Here is a 19,458-nt window from a genome sequence, read left to right on the forward strand (position 1 = left end):
GCCGCGTCGCCGGGCGGGAGGGCGGTGGCGGCGGCGGGGCCCGGGCTCGCCGCGGAGCCCTCTCGCCCTTCGCCCGCGGAGGCGGCGGCGCCCGGCCCTGCCCGGCCCGGCCCGGCCCGGCTCTGCCCCCTCGCGTGCGGCCCTCCGCTGACGCCAAGAGGCCGATCCCCGCCCCGCGGTGACGCCAGCCCCGCACTGCCCCGAGCCGCCGTCAGGCGCTGAGTGGGGCAGCCCCGCGCCAGCAGCGCGGGAGGCCCCGGCGCGGCGCCGGCAGCACGGGAGGCCCCTGAGGCGGGAGCCGGCGGCGGCGGCGCGGCTGGGCGGCACCATGTCGGTGAGCGACATGTTCATCGCGCTGCAAGGCGTCCTCACCGCCGACCAGGACATCCGCGAGGTGGGCGCGAGGCCGCGGCGGGGGCCCGGCCGGGCTGGGCCGGGTGGGTGAGTGGGCGGGCGGCGCTGCTTCCCCTCCCGTGCCGTCGCGTCCCGTCCCATCCCATGCCGTCCCCTCACGGCGGCCTGTGTCCGCAGGAGATCCGGAAGGTTGTGCAGACGCTGGAGCAGACGGCTCGGGAGATCCTCACGCTGCTGCAGGGCGTTCACCAGGGCGCCGGCTTCCAGGACAGTAAGTGCGGCGGAGCCGCCTTAGGCCGCGGTGCGGCAGTGCCTCCTTCCTAGGGAGAGCCAAAAATACGTCGTTCCTGGGGAGCGCTGCTCTGTAAGCCTCTTCGTTCCCGCGAGGAACCTCCGCGGGACGCAGGGGACGTGGGTTCCCTGTTAGGGTCACGCGTTTCCAGTTGCCCGTAGGCCCTGCTGAGGTGTCTTCCAGGGTGGATTCCTCAGAGGCTGCTGTGCGGGCTGCAGCGGCGCCCTTCAAGCCAGATGAGTAGAAAAGCTGCCATCCAGCCTCAGGCAACGCCGTTCCTCCCCGTTCTGATTCCCTCCCTCCTCGAGGTTTTACTGTCTTAGTGTGGAAAAGTATGTTGTTGCTACACTTGTTCATTTTCTGCGTTGGTGAATTGGCTCATAGGTTTCGCTCTAACTAGCATGCGTGTAGATTCTTATATCCTGCTAACTGTAATATAACCTGATGGGCCTTTGTATCTGTAGTCCCCTCCTCAACCCTCCTCCACCCCTCAAAAAAGCTGTGATGCTCTGGGGAGTGAGCAGGATAGTGTGGGAAGGGACATCTTTAATCTGCTATGTATTACATTTACTTGTGTATGCGTGCATGCAGGTACATGTGAATATAAAGTTGTACTTTGAGTTAATACCTGACTCCCAAAACGTAAAGGAAAATTACAAAGGCTGGTAAAGCAAGAGAAATCCTTGACATATGCTTGAGTGACAACTGGAATTGTGCTGTCGCTTTTAGGTTCAAGTTGTAGCTGTAGCTCCCTTACTTTTGAGCCAGAAATTTTTAGCATGTTCGAGGTAATGTTTCTGGGCCAACCCGTTTGCTCAAAGGGCATGAAATGTAGCTACAGACTTGAATGCTGAACGCGCTGTCCTTGTCCCCCCTATTTGTAGAGTTAGTGCTGAAGCTATTGGAATAAGCAGCTTTCTTATTTCAGTATGCGATTTAAAAGCCATTCAGTCATGTCAATGAACTTCTGGGGAGAAACAACCATTCTGATCTTTTGGAAACTCTTGAGAGGGACTCGGGGAGAGAAGAAATCTGGCAGGCTACCATCAGAAGGTGAAGAAAAGAAAGAAAACCTTCATCTGTTCCTGTTTTATTCATCTAGAGTGTTGGCTGGTTGTTTGTCAGCCTGATGACACTCACCACTACTTTTGTGCTTCAGCTGGAGGCCTGCGATTTCTGTAGTCTCCTGTTTGGTAACCACTAGGTATGTGGTTAGCAGTGTGCAGCATCTGACACTTGACCTCCACTGGCAAGTATAACTTCCTGCTGCTTAGGAAATCTACCAGTGCTAAAAATTAGAGTTGCTAATTGGCTAATTTAGTCAAACATGCTAAGTAAAGCATGTTTGACTAAAGCTGAGTAAAACCATGGATGTTGTGACAATCATTTTGCATGGTACCATCTTTAGGTTTTTTTTTTTTTCCCAGTATGTATTAGTAGAGACCTGTATCTGCCTCCGTGTATGTTGATTTATTATTTAATTTTAAGAGGGAGCTGGTCCTGAATCTTGCAGAGACCTGTGGAATAGTTTAAGTACCAAAAAGAAGACTGCTCTGCTTACAATTTTTGCAATATCAAAGATAATGAATGCAGGTCTAATAGGCTGGGTGGGAATTAACATACGATAATAGGCCTGTCAGTTTGACATCAATTTCAAGCAAAATAACAAAAGTCAGTAAAGGATTTGATTAATAAAGGTTAATAGCAGAGTAATTTAATACCAATTAACACAGAAATCTTTATGGGGAAAACTAGCACTTGTCAAATGATGTGTATTTAGACTATACTTTTACTTGATAATAGTTGTGGTGCTGTAGTGTAGTGCACTTAAATGTCTGTTTGGCTTAGTATGACATTTTGTCTGCTGACTTAGTACAATATTTTCATTAAGAAACTAGAATGGTGTAAAACCTGTATGGTTTTTTTTTTTTGGCTAGGTCAAAAAGGGATAGCTGATGATTCTTAAAACTATGAAAGAAGGGCATATTCATTACAACACAGTTCTAGCTAAATTTTGCAGCATCAAGTTTTGTACACTCTTGCATTTATTTATTCTAAGATGTAAGAAAAACTACTGATACAGTTATTAAAAGTTTACAGGTGACAGAAGAGTAAATAATGATGCTTGGTTAGTGCAGCTGTATTTCTATAAACAGTTTAAACTGGTGCTGCTGCCAAAAGAAATTGTACACCTTATTGTGCCTCCTTCCTTGTGCCAGCATGAGTGGGATATTACTGTCTTTCTGTGGTAGCTTACTATTCTGTCTTTTGTGATTAAATCCTGCGTCAATAATTGAGGTAGAACAATGAAAAAATAAGGGAGGTAACAGAGAGCCAGTGAAAAAAGTTAAAGGATTTAGAACAGGCTCCGTCCTACCAAAGAGCAGGGTTAAGGGATGGCTTGAGCTCTCTTAATAGAACCACAAGATGGTTGGAATGGGTTAATAGAGGGTGTTTTGCTGTATCAAAGGGTAATATTTATAAGATCATATTGCATAATGGCTTTCCTTTGTTCTCTAGGCACTTAAAATATCTCTTGGCTAACCCTGTTTCCATTGAGTTTTCCCCCTGACTTCTTGTACTGCAGGGCAACCACCTACACCCAGACAACAGCTACTTCATGGCGACTGCCTCTCTGCATGTGCTCAGTAATAGACTTTACCCTTAGCTCGTGAAATACACTGTGTTATGCTTAGCAACGCATCAGTGATGATATGTAAGGATGCACAAGGATAGCTTGGTGTTGGGAATTTTGTTTGTGTCTGTGCGTCATCAGGCACCATTGTCTGCAACTTTACAGTAAAGGCTGCTTTTCTGTCACAGATTCGTTTGACAGAAGCCAAAGTGCAAATGTGCTCTTCGTTCTGTCCCCAGTTGCCCTGTGACAGCTCGAGGGACCATGTTCAGAGAGTAATTCTCAGTGAGCTTTCACTCTAGCTGCCATATGAAGCACTTTCACCTTCTGCTTCCTGAAACTTTCATTTTTAACCTCCTTTTTTCTGATTGAGGGTGATGTTTGATTAGTTAAAACAAGTTTTTAAACAGATACTTAAAAAGTAAACTGCTGGTAGGAGTCATTTGATAAGTCATCCATGGCGACTTTCAGATTATTTAGTTGATGTGGATCCTATTTAAATAACCACAGCTTCTATACTTCAAGATGCTGAAGATGCTATTATGTTCACCACCTGCCTTTCTTGGGTTTTGACCAGGATTTCTGAGAAGGCTGCAGTTAAAAAGTACTGATTTGATGAGTTCTGGCAAGCTGTGGTTCTGCAGGTACAGCGTGGCTGTAATTCTTATTAGCGAACAGGAGGTGGCAGTGGGTGGTACATAAACAAGCGAGACCGTTTCTCTGCAGGAGTTTAATCCAGTGAACAGGCGAAAACTTGGTTCTTTCGAACAGATTGCTTGAAAGGGAGACTAAGACGTAGCTTCCTGGAGGGATGTTGCACCTCACATAACCTAACTCTGCCTGTTCAGAAAAAATATTATGAGACTTTAAAACAGAGAAAGAAAAGTTACTTTTCCTTTGACTGCCTAAGCTGTTTGGTGCTGCTTTGCGTGTTTGCGCTTTTTGGGGAGTGATTGCTGTGCACAGTGCAGTCCTATTGCTTGTGATTTGGCCATTGCTTTTGTCTCTTCTGAACTGCTGCGTCAGAGCTATTAGAGACAGAATCGTCCTGTTTCTCTCTTTGTAACACCTAAAACCCAACTAGTCCTCCCTTTCTCTTTACTCCATCCACTCAACTAAGACTCTAAACATACTTTCTTATCAGCTTGTGCCCTGATCTTTGTTGCCTCCTTCCTTCTACCAATGCCATACGTAATAGCCTTTTACCGCTCCAGAATGCTGCTGCGTGAATGGCTTTGTAGCATCTTGCTTTAATCATGTTACTTCTCTCGTTGAGTCCTTCCCTGGCACCCTGTTATCTGTTGCCATAGTTCTCGACTGTTTTATGTTTACAGGCCCTTGAACATTTACCGGGAAAGGCGTTTGCTCTGTATAGCGAGTCAAGGTCTACTAACACTCTACTTGCTTCTTGTAGTTACTTTTCACAACCCCTTAGACACCTGCAGACCACAGCTTTAAAATCACTGCTCTGTTACATCAGATACACCCTATTTGACCTTACACTCGAGGCTTTTTGCAGCCTTTCTGCATCCCTACTTGTCATTTCTCCTTCACCTTTGCTAATTTGTAGCCCTGACCAGTGCATGTAGCAGTGATTCTTGAGTAACACTGGGGCATCGTGTCTCAAGTTCAAGGGTAAGGACTAGTGTAGATTAGACAGCCTGAAGCGCAGGATGACTTTCCATCTACCAGTGACTTGTGGTATGACTGTGAATACCACTAAGACTATGTCAATAAGTCAGTCTTGGACAAAAGAGAGCCAGGTGTTCAGAGGAACATGGATAGAGCCAACTATATTAGAAAACTCTTAGCTTTGTTTACAACATTCTGTTGTTTGTCAAATACTGAATGTTGCACTGCTTCTTTTTCAGTACCAAAGAAATGTCAGAAGGCTCGTGAACACTTTGGTACAGTAAGAACACAGCTGGCATCTCTGAAGACCAAGTTTCCTGCTGATCAGTACTACAGGTGTGGAGGGTCACACGCAGCAAGACACGGATTTGAGATTTGCCAGGCCATAGGTGGCATAACTTTGGAAGAGTGATCTAAAGGTTTATGGGCCCGATGTTCAAAAAGCATGGGCTTTCTGTTCCAAAAAGTAACTAGTGGTAGAAAAGTGTGACTTTTGATCAACAAACTTGGAAATGTTTTTGCTCAAACTCTTTTATTTTTATTTTTTTCACTAAAAATATCCAGTATTTAATTCTTTTCCTAGAAACTTAAACAAATGAAATTAAACTTTAGGAAACTGATGTTCTATTGGAGTAGCCCTTGTTTCTGAGACCAGAGCATTTGCTGTTCCGTTAATTTCAATTAAGTTGTTAGGATTTGGGTATTTCTGAAAACAGAGCCCTAAATCTGTCATCAGGTGGCTCTTTGATACTGTGGATTCTAAATGAAGTTGTCATCTTTGTATTTTGCTTGCTGCCAGAAAGGGACAGTATCTAGCAGGAACATTTCAAAGAATGAGAATCTTGTCAGCTGTAATCTGCTGACAGGAAATGGGAGGGAAGGTGCTGATTGTCTTTTCTTATGGACATGACAACCTGAAAAACTCAAGGAACTGGGTATGTGTGTGAGAGATGAGAGCAAATGCTAGTTTAACATAATATCCTAGGGGCTGAAGCTTTGGAGCAGCAAGGAGATGATTTTAAGGGGAAAGCTGGTGTGGCTTTGATAAATCACAAAGATCGCAAGGTACTATATGTAAAGTAAAGGTACAAAACGTAATGTGTACTGTAGGTAATTAAAATACTTTTGGTTTAAATCTTCAGTAAGAGATGCTACTTATTTTTACCTTGACTTGGTGTTTTCTTCAACAGATTTCACGAGCACTGGAGGTTTGTGCTACAGCGGTTGGTGTTTCTGGCAGCGTTCGTTGTCTACTTGGAGACAGAAACGTTAGTGACCCGAGAAGCTGTTGCAGAAATACTTGGGAGTAAGTTCATTTTGTAACTCAAAGGAAAAAGCTTGCAAAGTTTTTAGATGTTGTCACTGGCAAGGTGCAGGGAAATAGCAGAACATTATTTCTTCCCAAGAAATAGTTTATAACATTCCTCTGGTATTTGATTTCATTATATAATAATAACAAAATATTGTTTTTGAAGGTGGAAATCAGAAAACGTAATATGAATAAAAGTATGAGCAGAGTTCTTCATGAATGAAGATTATTTATTCAAATTGCCTAAATCTTCCAAAAGAATAATACGAAGGTGACAGCTTATTTTTCTCACCTTTCTTTTTCCAGAGTTAAACAGGTGGGGAAAAGAGATCTAATCCTCATGTTGTAAGAGAACTGTCGTCTGAACGCAAAAAATTTGAAAAAATCAGTAAAATAATTTTTAAAAAAGGACTTCAGGCCTCTCTACTGTATATTAATGGAAATTCAGTTATTCTCTTGGATCAGTTGTAACCTATTTTGTGTCCAGTTGAGGATGTATCAGATGTTCATTCAAAATGCTGAGAAGCAGCAGTAATTACATCACATACAGGAAAAGGCTGACTTTTATTTTGTAATAGTATTTCATAAATTTGATATTTCAAATTAGCTACAGTAAACAAATGTAATTTCAACTTGCTGTTTTTGATCGTGTTCAGTATCAGTCTAGATTACTACTCTGTTTTTTTCTTAGTTGAAGCTGATCGAGAGAGAGGCTTTCACCTGGATATAGAAGACTATCTTTCTGGTGTATTAACTCTTGCCAGCGAGCTGGTAAGGAAGCTATTTATGCATATATCTGGATGAAACTGACCTAAACAGCGAGTAGCGCATTTGCTAATTTCCCCAAGTTGTTCCTGGAAGTTATGGTGTGTTGTGCTTGGGTCTGAACTTCTGGCAAACTGCCCTTGCCCCTCTGTCATGTCAGACTCATTCCTCATTGATATTCTGAGATTTAAACCGGTCACTTCACTGAAAATATGTAGGGCTCTGGTGAACAAAAAGGTAGATCTGCGTATAATTAGCCTGACTGCCTGGAAGAATACCGCTTCATTTTGTAAAGTAACAGATTGGAATACTGATGTGATTTGGGTGGATTCCTCTGCTGATGTTCTCCCATGCTGTCCTGTGCATCTTCCTCTTCTAGGCCAGACTGGCAGTGAACAGTGTCACAGCTGGTGACTATTCTCGTCCTCTCCGCATCTCAACTTTTATCAACGAGTTGGATTCTGGCTTCCGTCTCCTCAACCTGAAAAATGACTCCCTGAGGAAACGTTATGATGGCCTGAAGTACGATGTCAAGAAAATTGAGGAAGTGGTTTATGACTTGTCGATCAGAGGACTCAATAAGGAGGCAACAGGGGGTGTTGGTGGCGAGAAATGAAGGATGCTTGTTTTAATGGCATCATTGATTACCTCAGATGGTTGCCAATTTAGGAGGCATGTTAGCAAAGCCCTCCTGCAGTAGTTTAGAAGAACTGCAGCTGAAAGCTGCTCTCTATTTTCTTACAAAATGTGTAGTACGGGTGTTAGATCTCAAAATGTTTTGTAAAATCATGTCTAGGTTAGGGCAGCAGGCTCTCTGTTTCTAGTGAAATTTCTCTGTCAAAACACACGTTGCTGTTCTGTGCACAGCAGCAATAGCTGTCAGTAACTCTCATGAGCTTAAATTCTCCTTAGTTACATAGTGTTGCTTCACTGCTCTGGCAGTGATGTGCTTCAGCTGTTTCTGCTCACACACCTTTAAAGATGTGTGCAAATACATGTGATATTTTAAGAAACACAGTATGTAAATATCTATACGTTTTCTTAAGACACTGATTTTTTTTGCCTTTTTTCTTAAATTTTCACCCACTTCAGTAAATTGAATGGAAGAGATTTGCATAGCTGTTTATTAGCCAGATCTTTTAAAATGGTTTCAGTTAATGTATCAAAACCCCCTTATTTGAGAAATTAATGAGAAAATTCCTGAGATTTTTCTCAATTGGAACTGGCATATTGCACCCAGGTGCCCTCCCCTCCCCCTTAACTGAGAGTTCTGTTACCAGAGAGAGCAGGGTTTTCTGAAACATCTGCTTTCACTAGTTGGCATTTGTTTTACTGACATGAGTAAATGTTGAATTTCAGAATGATCACTTACCTTGAGAACTCTGTGCACCAAATTTCTTTTGGACTAACAAGATTGCCAAATAGAGAAGTGTTAACTGATAAACTGCAGGTAGCGTTTGAGTTCTGACAACCTAAATAGACCACGACTTCACCTGTTTCCTGGGATTAAAAACAAAAGATGGTTCATATCATAAAATGTTTGTATCTTCAGAAAAGGGGAAACTTAGTTTTAGGTAGCTTGCATGTAATGTTTTTTCCAACACCAAGAGACTCTTCCACTTGTGTAAATGGACAGATTCATACCTCCCAGTGTGTTTATTCTCCTGTCCTAAATGATTTTTGTTTTTGAATTTTCCCTTTCTTTTACCACTTTGTTGTCCCATAGGGTTAAGGAGAAAAGCTAACTTTGCGAGGAGGAATATTGCTACAGGATGAATATGAACAATCAAAGTTACGTGGGGTTTGTTGGCAAAGATTTCCCATTGTTTCAGTTAGTATTTTTTTTAGTTAGAAGAAAATGGTTTCTTGGTTACTTTGGCCAATAAAAACTGTTCTGTGTTTTTGGCCATTTGGTAACTCTGCCTGTCATCTGATTATTTGTTGTTGTTTGTTTCCCTTCCTGAGAGCCTAATCTGAAATACAAAATTCAAATTCATTAGAATTCAAATTAGAATTCAAATTCAGGCCTCAACTGTGTTTGGATTATAATGTAATTCCTCACTTATAAACTGTTAAATGGAGCACTCTTATCAGCTGGCAACTGGAGCACAAGTCAAGCTGCAAACAAATTTCATAGAATTTTTTAAAATTATTTTTTAACTTTGACTTGCTTCACCAAGTTAAACAGGAGAGCTTTGGAAGAGAGTTTATTATTACCATATCCGAGATGTGGCAAGGTTCATCTTGCAGAGGTCTCCAGGTGGCTGTTGCTCTCCTGACATCTGAGCATCTCACAATATTTAACGTTTGTCCTTCGTATCTTATGTCACATAACGTAGGGAGATACTAATACCCTCTTTTCACAGCTGAAGAAAATGAGGGTGTAACCGCTGGTGAAGCCAGCTTTAAAAGTAGCTCTTTGTTCTTACCCTGTGCCACTATTTGCTTCTTTTTCACTTGTACCCAGTGGAGGTGGGAGGAAAGAGGGAACTTAAGTCAGTTTTACTGCCAAAGCCAGAGACTCACGAGACAACAAGGTTCCAAGACGTGGCCTCACTGGTCAGGGTCACACAGGAAACGTGTGGGAGAGGTGAATTAGATAGAGGTTTCCTGAGCATCAATTTCACATCTCGAATTAGAGGGCTTCTGGCACGCAGGACTGGGAGGTCGGGCTGTGTGCTGGGCAAGTCTCTAGTTGCAGGGCAGACATCTGCTGAGGCCTTGGCTCGGCTTGTGTCCCAGGTGTTCTGGTTGCACTGGGTCATGCAGCAGGTCTCCTTCCTGATGTGGGATCCTCTGTGCCAAACATAGCTTTTCAGCAGATCCTAGATCTGCCAACTGTTGCATCTGATGTGGTCTCATGCAAGCTTGCAAGAGACAACAGTGCCGTGCAGCAGGTTTAGAGGTGTGGCTACTGTGGGAGGGCCAACCAGGAGAGCAAGTCTCTTGGGAGGTCCACGAGTTGTGGCATCTTTATGTCCAAGGGTGTGTGAAGAGCAAGTGCCCAAGGATATGTTCCAAAGCTGTGTTCCTGGAGGATGTTCAGCAAAGACCTCTTCCTTCCTTTTCGTAGGTTTTGGGACAGCCTAGCATGTTCCTCTGGAAAAGCATTATTTGCAAGAGACAAGCTGTATACTGTGTTCCAAAGTCAGGTGTGGGGAAGGGAAAAGCGAGCAGCAAACTTTCTCCCTAGGCTACAGCAGGGAAAGCTGGGAAAACACATTTCTCTTTGCAGCTTCTTCTGGACAGAGATGGCCTGTGATACCTCATGGCCTTGGGTGTGGAACCACACATTACTCTGTTTGGGGCTAAATTATAAGGTGTATTTCTGTCCTAGAGCTGGCAGCAGAGGAAAGAAGGAAAGTCCCAGAGAACCCAAGTAGAGAGAGCATGTGTCCCTTCTGACTTCTCCGTCCTAGGAGTAGTTGAAGTAGGTTAGCCAGTGGGGAATGGGATGAGGCACAGAGCTCTAAAGATTGCACAAGTTCTGTGGGGTGAGGATTGCTCACGATGGGTCAGGTGCATTTGAACCTCCGAACAAATGAATCCTGCTTGGTATTGAATGGCCTGTGCAGTGTGCGCTGGTGGCTGGGAGGAGAGTGAGTCAGTGCAGGAGCACTGGAAAGTCTCACTCAATCAATGGTCAGCACAGCTATTCTCTGAAGCACTTCAGCCTGAAGTGTGTGCCAGGAAGAGCTGTTCTGGGTCATCTTTGTACTCGGTCCTTGTTTTTTTTCTCCCCATCTTGACGTCATTTCTGTGCGTTTGCTTGCTTCAGTAAAAAGGGCGCTTACAGACTTGATTAACTGTTCTTTATTTATAGCACTGTATGTTCAATCCCTGCAGATCAATGGAAGTGCTGACCTGAAACCATTCAGGAAATAGGGGTGAATAGAGCTCCATAGCACAGGATGCAATGTAGACTTTGAGGCTTGTTCTTTAACTGCACTCTGTCTACTAGAATTGATAAACTGCAGCCCTACTCCAGAGAACTCTTTGAGCTGGCACTTGCTAAAGGACATGTTGTCACCTCCAGACTGCCTCTTTCAGGTGCCAGCACAGCCTTTGTGCAGTGAACTGGATCAAGGAACTGATCTAGCCGAAATGATCTTTATTTTTCAGACAGGCTTGTTCCCAGTCTGGTTCACTGCACAGTGCCACACACACCGTGCCAGTACATGGAGGGAGGCTCCTTCCTCTCCAGGCAGCGCCAGCTTATGGTGTTCACTGAGCTGTAATGCTACATGGCAAATTGTCTGATTTTCTTGCAATAATTTAACTGCTTCCAGTGCTCTTAGGATTGCCAAGCATATTCTCTCTGGGCAGATAACTTGCTTTCCTTTTATTGCAAGGTGATGACACTTATGCTATAGAGCATCACCTTTCAGCTAGGAAGGTCATTATGCACCACGGCAATTAATAAGAGCAGAAAGTAAACATGAATGACTCCTGGGGTCTGCATGTGGCTGCTGACGCTGGTTACTAATCAGTAGTCTACCTTCCCTCATTAAAGTACTGTCTGCTGATGGATACTGTGGTGTAACAAGCTACTGAAGTGTAAGAGCTATTCGGAGAACTGACCAGCCTGTTGAATTTATGGTGTGTCCTTAAGCAAGTGTTTGATTTTGAAAAGGATGATCCTGTTTACATTGTAGTATCTCCTGAAATTATGTTGTGGATCAGGCACAAATCATTTGAAGACAGGTATATCTCATTGCTGGCTTCTCATCCTGCCTGTTTGTTGACACTCTGAACTGTTGCACTTCTGGCTTGTTCTGGTGAGCTCTCTTTGGAAGACTGGAGGATTGTCCTGCCTGAGGGGAAGATGATTGTCCTAAAACCAATCTGTTCTTGAAACAAGGGGGAATCTTCTCCTTGTCTGAACTCTTACCTGTACAAACATCTAAACTGCTGCTACTGTTGGGAATATGAAAGAGCCTTTGAGCTCTGCAAGTGCACTTCCTGCTCCCCGAAGCCTGCTGGCTCCTGTCCTGTTAGGGAGAGCTCTCTGGCCTTCTCTGGGACTGCACTGGGGCCTTGTGCAGCTCTCACAGGTTTCCATGAAGTCGGATGACCACCACAGCCTGTTGAAGGCTTTACAGGGGCTGTGGAAAGGCTAAAGGGAAGAAAAAGCCTGAGATTTCAGCCACTGTGAAACAATCTCAGGCTATAAAGGCCTTGTGCTCTTTGCAGCGTTTTCGTTACCTCAAGCATCAGTCATGGGATCTGCTCTGTGAATTTTCTTGTGACCTCCAGGCTTCCCTCTCTCATCTGCCAGCCCTCCCCTTAGTGCTTGGATAGTCCTTTGATGCTAGTCAACACGGACATGAGCATGGGTGCTGCAAGGGATCTTCCCTGCACTAGGAGGGAATGGTTCAAAACGAACATCTGATGCCCAACCGCCATTGAAAAATGATTCATTTGCGTGCTCCTATGCAGGCCACTTTTGCCTAGGAGCGATCTGTCTTGCAAGCTGGGTCTCCTCACCTTCAGTTGAGGACTTTTCTCAGAGATGCAAAGTCCATGTAGGAGGAGATACCACTGGGGTGGGACTTGAGCTGGAGAGTTACAAATTATCATTATGTTCTCCCCTGCTCACAGACCTACAACCTAATGCTAGCTTTTCAATTTCTTCCAGTTGTGTAGCTGTTCTCAATCAAACTTGAGCAGAGATCAGTGCTAGAGGATGGTCTGCCTGGCTTTTCATTCCTTGTCAGGGTTCTTCACTCCCTATTGATGGGGACCCTCTGTGTCCCTATTGCTCAAGTTTTCCATTCATGTTATAGAAAGGTTTCTGTTACAGGATCACCTGTAACTTCCTGAGGGAGATGTCTTACTTTTTTTATTTAATGAGTGCCCTCGGGGCTTGCCAGAAGTTCTAAAACTGTGCGGTGTTACTCTCAACTTTGATTTCTTAATCAACTGTACCTGTCTCCAGTCAAATCCGTATTCTGCAGCAGCATATGTGAGAAACGAGGCTGGTTTTTTGTCTGCCTGATTGGTATGACATTTTGCTCTGCCATGTTCCAGTGTAGTGACAGAAGGTGACTCAAAGGTGATACTGAGATCTTTGTCTTCCTGCCTGAGATCGGATAAATATTCAATCTCCTCCATTGCTTTAGGTTCCAGGCTTTTTCAGCTGCATGTCAGAGAGCGTCAGCCTAAGCCCAGCTGAATCTCTCCCCAGCATGCATTTAAGAGGAGACAAGGCTGACATCACAGAAAGACGTTTACAGGTAGCTCCATAATAGATCCACATGCATCAAACATCTGAAGCTGTCTGCAGGCAGGACATCTGAGAGGACCTCAGAGCTATTTTTCAGGATTTGGGAGGTGCTGAGGTTAGTCATTCTGTTGCAGTCTCCAAGGACGGCTACAGAACTTCCTTGTTCCCAGACCAAACCTGGGGTTCCCTTTCAGATGCATTCTTGATCTTGTGGCTGAGACCCATGATTAATGCCCCTTCCCCATCCTCACTTCGTGAAGGACAACCAGGGGTGTACACAAGGATTTAGCCCAGGTAGTTTGACAGCACAAACCTGACTAAATTTGGTCCTAGACCCTGCCTTATCAAAAGGATCACCTCTAAGTGCTGATTCCGTACCTTTGTCCAGAACTGGATCTGAATTTTCTAGCCAAACGTAACATTCCTCTGGCAAGGAAGTTGGATGCCTCTTCACCCCATATGGGGGTACTCCTGGCACCCTCCAGTAGAGAGAATCCCAGAGGAATGTAGCAAACCTTTCTATCTGTGCTAGGGCCATCTCTCTCAATATCACCACAGTTTTTCACTTTAAAAGATCTCCAGTAGTTCTCTAAAGCAGAAGTCTCTGCTTTCTAAAGTATTTGCTCTTCATCTTTGCATGTTTTTCCAGCTTACCCACCCTGCCGATATTCTTAAAAGTGTTAAAGCAGACTTTCCTTTCTTGTCTGGGACCTGATCAATCTAGTGTTGTGTCTTGTGTGTCAACCTTCCAAGCTCAAAACTGCACGGTCTCTTTAAAAGACAGGAGTTTTTTGTTGTTTTCTTGTTTGTTTGTTTTTTCTGGTAAGTCACCAGTTGGACTGATCTTAAATTGCTGTTAAAGATGGTTTATGAGTTTTGACAAACCAATGGGGATAATCTGACTCTCTCTTTCTCTCCCATCATGGTACTTCCACACAGAGGTATGTCCTCCTTCTGGCCTGCTTATACTAGCAGGATAAGATCAGCTGGAAGGATTCTTGAAAAGTAACTTTAGTATCATCATTTATGACTTCTGAAACACATAAAAATATTACAGAGAAGGCCAGTTTGGAACAAATACTTTCTTGGCCTGTAGACAACCCTGTTCCCGAGTATCACAAGTTATAATGGCAGTGTGTCAGGTCTGTTAATCAGAAATGGAAAAATACAGCACAACGAATCTCCAGGGCTGCCAAGTCAGATGTGTGCCTGTGATACCAAAAGACCTGGCACTTCCCAGGAGGGGGATCATCCAGATTCAGAAAGGTAGCCAAGGATCATGGAAACCTATTGCGTTGCTCATTGTGCTGAGAAACACCCATGACCCTCCTATGCAGGAGCACCCTACAGCACGAGCGCTCACAGGGCCAGAAACATTGTTCTGTGCTCGTGCTCCTTTTCAGCACCTGTAATTTAAAAGCAGGCGAGCAGCTGAGTACACACCGGATACATAAAAGATAAATATCATTCAAAACATAACCTCTGTCCCGTTTGACAGGTTCCACAATCTGTCTGTTGCTTATCTTAGCAGGCTGTCCAGGATCAAAGAGCTTGTAATGTTCCCTGACCACAGGCTTTTTAGGACGGGGCTACAGCACTAAGTACACGTCCTGCTCGTAACTTAACACAGGGTGATTATTTATGGACCTGCTTTTTGGGAGAGTTTGTCTGGTTCAGAGGAAATAGGCCGTGTTTACTAGGAACCTGGCTGGCAGGTGTTTCCTGTGATACCTAGAAAAACCCTGAGTCAGAAAAACTGAGTAGTTATACAAACACGAGATGGATGCTAAAATTCAGTCTTCTTACGTATAACCTAATAATCTTTTCTGCTCTAGCCTTTTTTTTAACAGCCAGTGACTCAAGGTACCTTGATTTAAAGATGTGACTGTTCAAACACGCAATGACTGGTTTTGATTGCCGTGCAGAAAATCACAGCACTGGAAAAACACTTGAAAATTTTTTGGAAGCTGCTGCTTTCTGTGGTGGTGAAAGCCACTCAACAAAGTTAAACTATTAGGCTTACTGTACTTATGTCTTCTCATAATATAAATGCCACAGGAGGTAATGAAGGGATGGTAGCTGAACCATTTTGGTTATGGAAGAAAAAATGAACGTGCTGCAAGCTGTTGCTTTTTGGGGGTTATGTGAACGAGGCTTGAAGGCTGTTAGATGCAGACGTGTTACAAGAGCATGAAAGAAATCTTCCTCCAGCAGCTGCTCTGCTTAGGCATCAATTTACTTGAAAAATAAACAAACAGCAAACCATAAAAGCAAAGCCATGTGCTGTTCAGTGGCTGTTCAGTACGTATTTTGGGGAACAAACGGTTGCCTACCTCAACTAGAAATAGCGAAAGGGAATTCCAGTTCACTCGAGGAAGTTGAGCTACTGCCCCAACAGGCATTTTGCCAGCTATTGCTCACAACAACGCTCAACTGTGTGTTGCCACCCAAATTTATTTGGGTCCCTGCGCTATTCCACTCAATAAGGTGAGTACAAGTTGTCCTATGCTATCGGGGCAGAGGATTAAGGACCGTGCTTTCCACTGGTTTCCTTCGTTCCCCTCTCCAGGCATTTTTCTTTCTGTGATAGCCTTAACTTGAAGAATTTCATCGTCCATTGAATAGTTCCTCAGAGGAAGGATGTCTCAAGGGGCAGCAGAAAGTGCTGCGCAGGTCCAGCTCTCATCTAGGAGGATACAACCACCTTCTCCTTTCCTCAGCTCTCTGAGGTCTGCAGAAAGGGCCTTGTGGCTGCAGGTGGTGAGGGTTGACAGGGCCAGTGAGATGAGCTCCGTGTTGCTGCTGTAAGGATGGGGGAATAGGCACACAGCCTCACATTTTCACCAAGTCACTGAAAATACTTCACTTTTAACATATTCTGTATTCCATCACCTTCAGAATCAGGCCACTGACTGCAGAATAAGTTAGGAAATGAATCGGTGCTATCTACGTGCCCATAAGACAGGGGTCTAATTCCATCAGACACTATTTCTGGGTGCAATGTTCTGATCTAAACAGAAGGAACCAACCCAGTTCGTTAACAGTCCTTCAGCGTGTAGCAGGGATGCTTCCTGTCTACTGATAGCAGGGCTCTTTGTAAGTCTTTTCCTGAGGACAATGAAAGAGTGAACGTGCTTGCTATAATGTTCAGTGTGGCTAAGGACTTCACAAGGCTGCCCTTGAAAGCAGTACCTTATTAAAAAACTGTGAAACTAATGACATCTGAGAAATGGAAAAATCTTACTTTGTAAGTGCTAAGTTTGGAGGCAAGAAAGAAGAAATCTATGCAAGGAAGCTATCTGCCGTAAGTACAACCAGAGTGCACTGTGCCATGAGAGAAAAGGCAGAGCTAAAACCAGGACACACTTCAATACATCTTGGGTACGTGTTTGTAAAGTCTCCAGATGATGCAAAAAATCCAATTTCCTCAAGGACAAAAGAAAGCAGTAAAACATTATACAGGGTGGCTAAAGAGAAAATACAGTCTGTGAGCACGTTTCCCTGTTGGTTTCTGCCTCAGTGTCCAGAGTAGCGTAACAAGCAGCAGTGGCTGTGGTAGAAGGACAAAGAACTGGATACAGTTTGGAGGCCTGCTCGGGCGTTGGTTTGGTTGTGACTTTACAAGACTAGAGTTACCTACACGGAGGTAGCCCTTCTCTACCTTAATTTGTGGGTTAATGTTAATTGATTTCTGGACAAATATACTAATATGTCCTTGAGTGGATATTCCTGTAAAATGAATGCCTGGAGCAGGAATATTTTGTTGACAGTAAATAGTATTGATTGGCTTTGTCTTTACTGTATGGATCTGAAAGAAAAACCTTTATGGACTACTCTCTGAGATCCACTGTCCAAAATTCATGCTCCTTTAATTTAGCCTCTGGGGTTGTAATCTGGCCTTTGCTGTGTAAGTTGCAGCATGACATTTTGCTGATCTTGTAATCACAAGGCTACCGTCAGTGGTAATGTCAGCCTGAAAAGGTTAAAACCCTCGCTGCCTTTTTACCATCGTTCAGCATCAAGTAATTTCCACGCTGAGGAACTGGGAGAGGGTGGGCTTACAGGGGGTGCTTTGTGCCCCAGTTGCAGCTCTTGCTTCTGGCATGTTGGGAACTGAACTGCCCCGTGAGGACTGTGTCCAGAGCGTAAGAGTTTGTGCCAGTCCGTTGTTGCCTAGTAATAATTAGTGAAGCACAGCAGTACTGTTCTCTCACTTTCGTTAGGGCTAGCTTCTTGTTCAGAGGTCCAAAGAACGCACGCAGGCACATCGCTCACCTGAATGCCATCTACACCAAATTAAATACCATCTCCAGAAAACAAATGAACCCAAATATCAAAAAATACCCACCTAGAGTCATTGAAACATAATTATTAAAACCTTTTATGTTAATCTACAGTACAATGTAAATTGTTCCTTTCCATTAAATTTTGAAATACACTAGGTTACATCATTTAAATAATCATATACTTTTAGGTTCACTATTAGTGGTAGCAGAGCTATATTTACATATAGTTCTGGAATATTTCAGATGCAGCATTACGTTCCAATCCCTAAGTCAGTTAAATAGCAGACTTTAAGTGGAGAGATACTGCTCTTCCACAGGATATAGACACATTTGGATTGTATGTGTGAGAGAGCAAGAACGCCACTTATTCTTGTCTGCTTTTTTTGTTTGCTGTGTGCATGCAGCTGAATCTGAGCAACTTGATACCTACATAGTTTGGATTAAAGACTTTTCTTTTTAAGCAAGTATTTTCACTGAATGTACAGAAATGATTAATGAAATATAATCCTTAGGAGTAGTGGTGGAAATCATCATTTTCTCCAACCTTCCTCCTGTGTTGGATAATACTGCACCTATTTTTGACCCTGACTTTACCTAATGCTGATGAAATATAGTCAGTGGTGGAAACCTTTCTCATGTGGTCAAGATCGGCTTTCAGCGCAATCCATGCAATGGCAAACATCATACACCATTCTCCCACAGTGCAATATTAACAAGTAAAATTCAGTATTTTCCTCCAGAAATTTGCTCTTCAAGGGAAGTGTATTTGTGTTTATACATCAGCCTCAAACAGGCTGTGAGTCCTAAGGCTGGAGCCCAGAATTAGACTGTAACATTTGGTTCCAGTGCTGCAAAGAATTACCAGTTGACATGGGCCAAGCTCCTTCCCATGTTCTCCATGGAGGAAAACCCAGAGCAAGTTCAAGCCACTGAGCCTCTCGATGGGCCCTGCACGAGGCCCAAGTAAAGCTGAGCCTCTCCTGTGCGCTGACTGTGCTGGACTCAGGGCCGAGTGTGAGGAGTGCTGATCATGATGTTGGGCAGTGCGTTCCGCCGCTTCTTCCAGGAGCCCAGCTCCCTTGAGTACCGCCTGATCTGCCTGAACCAATGGTGAGTCCTTGCCCGGTCACTGTCCCGGAACACAAACGCCTCCCGCCTGATCTCAATGAGTTCAAAAGTGTCATCACAGTCGGGATCTGTGGAGACGACGCAATTACTCAGCCTCAAGGGCTCCCTGAGCAAATGGAACTTCCCGTTATTTTTGTCCCTGATGAGCACCAGCACAGCATCTTTCACAGGCCCTGGCTCAGCTGATTCCAGGCTGGACTCGGACATGCGCTTCATGTTCACAAGCAGGAGGACCTGCATGTTCTGGAACTTCAGGGTCTTGCTGCCTTTCTTCACCCACTGGCCATCAGGGGGCTGGGCCAGCTGCAGAGGCCCCTCCATCACAAATTGTGTCTCCTCCCGCAGCCAACCTACAGTTTTGAGGGCAGTTTCTCTCATCTCGATGTTGATGACTTCTCTTTTCTTTTTGCTGTCCTGGCGAAAGGAGCGGAGGGTCCACGTGTTTCCCTCCTGCTTGGTTTTCATGTTGATGTGCTCCAAGTGGGATTCGATGCGGCTCTTGGCCTCCCGCAGGCTGCCATGATCCGGGTGGTACTCGGTGGTGGCCTTGATGATTCTGCTGAGCAGCAGAGGGTACTTGGTGACTCTTTGCAAAGGGGCCATCAGGAAGGATCTCAGGTTCATCCGCCGCAGTGCTGTGTTGTCATTCTGGGAGACATTGAGAAATATTCTGTAGGGATTTAAGAAGAGGGAATGAAATGGTGGCTGTCCTGCCAGCAGATGCTGCATCCAGAATACAAATGAACAGTGTGGTGCTGATAGATGCTGAGCTCCACAACCCTCCTTTGGTTTTAACAGCTTTGTGAATTCTGCCTTCTCAAAAACTAAAAA

General features: G+C 44.3%; 2 protein-coding genes across 5 annotated transcripts in view; one reads left to right on the forward strand and one right to left on the reverse strand.

The window, feature by feature from the left end:
- Positions 1-238: 238 nt before the first annotated feature.
- Positions 239-10,789, forward strand: TSN (translin). The gene is made up of 6 exons (XM_068949037.1): positions 239-394; positions 532-625; positions 5,153-5,249; positions 6,104-6,219; positions 6,914-6,993; positions 7,367-10,789. Exons 1-6 carry the CDS (start codon positions 329-331, stop codon positions 7,601-7,603), a joined length of 690 nt encoding a protein of 229 aa, XP_068805138.1. The 5' UTR covers positions 239-328; the 3' UTR covers positions 7,604-10,789.
- A 6,778-nt stretch (positions 10,790-17,567) lies between these two features.
- LOC104139611 (uncharacterized) overlaps positions 17,568-19,458 on the reverse strand; it is a 56,631-nt gene continuing 54,740 nt past the window's right edge. For all 4 annotated transcript variants that reach the window (XM_009667860.2, XM_068949035.1, XM_068949032.1 and 1 more), the window contains one exon: positions 17,568-19,297. In XM_009667860.2, the coding sequence (XP_009666155.2) occupies positions 18,502-19,297 (796 nt within the window). In that variant the 3' untranslated portion in view covers positions 17,568-18,501. The remainder of the gene's footprint in view (positions 19,298-19,458) is intronic.

The sequence above is a fragment of the Struthio camelus genome, chromosome 6 (assembly GCF_040807025.1).
Source record: "Struthio camelus isolate bStrCam1 chromosome 6, bStrCam1.hap1, whole genome shotgun sequence".
Lineage (NCBI taxonomy): Eukaryota > Metazoa > Chordata > Aves > Struthioniformes > Struthionidae > Struthio > Struthio camelus.